Genomic DNA, 2,106 nt, shown 5'->3' with positions numbered 1-2,106 from the left:
AAAAAAAAAAAAAAAAAAATACAAAAATTAGCCAGCTGCTCGGGGGGCTGAGGCAGGAGAATCACTGAACCTGGGAGGTGGCAGTTACAGCCGGCCAGGATCGCACCACTGCACTCCAGCCTGGGCAACAAAGTGAGACTCTGTATCAATTAAAAAAAAAAAAAAAGGCCAGGCATGGTGGCTCACACTTGTAATCCCAGCCTTTTGGGAGGCCAAGGTGGACAGATCAAGCGGTCAGGAGATGGAGACCATCCTGGCCAACATGGTGAAACATTTTTTTTCTTAAAATAAAATAAAATGCAGCAGGGCACCGGGTCAAATGTCAGGCCTATGATGGAGCAATATAAACCACCACAACTTCTAGTGGCTTCTGGGTGCTGGCGCTGGGCTAGGCAGGGTATTCACTATTATATCTCGTTTAAGATAATCTACTCAATTTCCCCTTACTATTTCCTTCAGAAAGGTACCAGCTGATTTATCTAAGCCACATGGCTAGTCGCTGAGACAGCTGTTCTAGCCCAGTGCCTTCTCCATGCTGCCATGATGCCCATGAAAGCTTAGCCTCAGCCATCAGAGACTTAGCTTGTACTTGAAGACAGCCAGTTAGATAAGCAGAGCCTGTCTTCTTATCCCCTCTTTCCCACCAGCTGGGCAGAAGACAACCTGTGGCCAGGGTCTGGAGGGGCCCTGGGAGCGCCCACCCCCTCTGGATGAGCCGGAGAGAGATGGAAGCTCTGAGGACCCAGCACTAAGTGGTGAGGCTTGGGAGTGTGGAATGGGGAGGCAGGGCTGGGATCTTGGTGAGTGGGGCCAGGCTCTGAGTCCCTCTCTGCTTGCCTTTCAGAGCCTGGGGAGGAACCTCAGCACCCTTCCCCCTCTGAGCCTGGCACATAGGCACTCAGCCCTGCATCTCCCAGGAAGAAGTGGAGGGGACATCACTGCTCTCCAGAAACCCACTCTATCCTCGCCCTGTTTTGTGCCCTTCCCCTTGCCTGCTAGGGCTGTGGCTTCTGACTTCTAGAAGACTAAGGCTGGTCTGTGTTTGCTTGTTTGCCCACCTTTGGCTGATGCCCAGAGAACCTGGGCACTTGCTGCCTGATGCCTACCCTGCCAGTCATTCCTCCATTCACCCAGTGGGAGGTGGGATGTGAGTCAGCCCACATTGAAAAATCCAGAAAACCGGGAACAGGAATTTGCCCTTCATAATTCTACTCCCCAGATCCTCTCCCCTGGACACAGGAGACCCACAGGGCAGGACCCTAAGATCTGGGGAAAGGAGGTCCTGAGAACCTTAAGGTACCCTTAGATCCTTTTCCATCCCCTCTTCTATGGAGGATTCCAAGTCACCACTTCTCTCACTGGCATCTACTAGGGTCCAGGACTAAGGCGTCTTTCTCCACAGCCTCAACATTTTGGAAAACTTCCGCTTATCACCCTTGCTCCTCCTGGGTCCCTGGAAGAGGGACTGGCAGAGACTTCTTTGTTGCGTTTCGTTTGTGCTTTGATGCCAGGAATGCCGCCTAGTCTATGTCCTCAGTGGGGCACATAGTGTGGGGCACTAGGTTTTCCTTGTCCCCCAGCTGCTCTGCCCCCTTCCCCTTCTTCCCTGACTCCAGGCCTGAACCCCTCCCGTGCTGTAATAAATCTTTGTAAATAACTGTGCTGAGACTTCTCATTCAGGGGAAGAGGGAGGAAAAGTGAGGTTATGGGGCATCCTGATAGAAAAGGCAGGTGGTCAACCAAGGGTTAGGGCTTTGAGCCTACTGTCCAATCCTCTAGTCTAGGAGTCTTTCTTGCAGACAACAGGCTCGGGGCACTCAGAGGAAGAACCACAGAAGTTCCAGCTCCTGCTTGGGATGGCTGAATGAAGCAGGGTGGGGTGGGTGGGGAAGTCTTTCCCGGGTAACTGTGGATTCCTCCAATGATTCCCCCATTCCCACAGGACTACCCTCGGGAAATTCCCCTTTTTCCCTCAGAGCCAGGCCTGTGTGGCCTAATAACGACGGCCCTGGTCTTTTTCCCATTCCCCCTCTCTTAGGCACGCACTTAAGTCTGACTCCGGCTGTCGCCTCCGCTCCGGTGCAGTGCCGGGGCTGGAGGCGGGGC

General features: G+C 53.2%; 1 protein-coding gene across 3 annotated transcripts in view; it reads left to right on the top strand.

Moving 5' to 3' along the window:
- The window catches only part of PPP1R1B (protein phosphatase 1 regulatory inhibitor subunit 1B), a 10,465-nt gene extending 8,807 nt beyond the window's left edge, over positions 1 to 1,658 (top strand). For all 3 annotated transcript variants that reach the window (XM_032279222.1, XM_032279223.1, XM_032279224.1), the window contains exons 6-7: positions 648 to 755; positions 845 to 1,658. In XM_032279222.1, coding sequence (XP_032135113.1) covers positions 648 to 755; positions 845 to 894 — 158 coding nt within the window. In that variant the 3' untranslated portion in view covers positions 895 to 1,658. The remainder of the gene's footprint in view (positions 1 to 647; positions 756 to 844) is intronic.
- The last annotated feature ends 448 nt before the right edge of the window (positions 1,659 to 2,106 follow it).

The sequence above is a fragment of the Sapajus apella genome, unplaced genomic scaffold (genome assembly GCF_009761245.1).
Source record: "Sapajus apella isolate SASKATOON/1434 unplaced genomic scaffold, GSC_monkey_1.0 scaffold12, whole genome shotgun sequence".
Taxonomy (NCBI): Eukaryota; Metazoa; Chordata; class Mammalia; order Primates; family Cebidae; genus Sapajus; species Sapajus apella.
The sequence above is the reverse complement of the archived record's forward strand: the minus strand, read 5'-3'. Positions and strand labels throughout refer to the sequence as shown.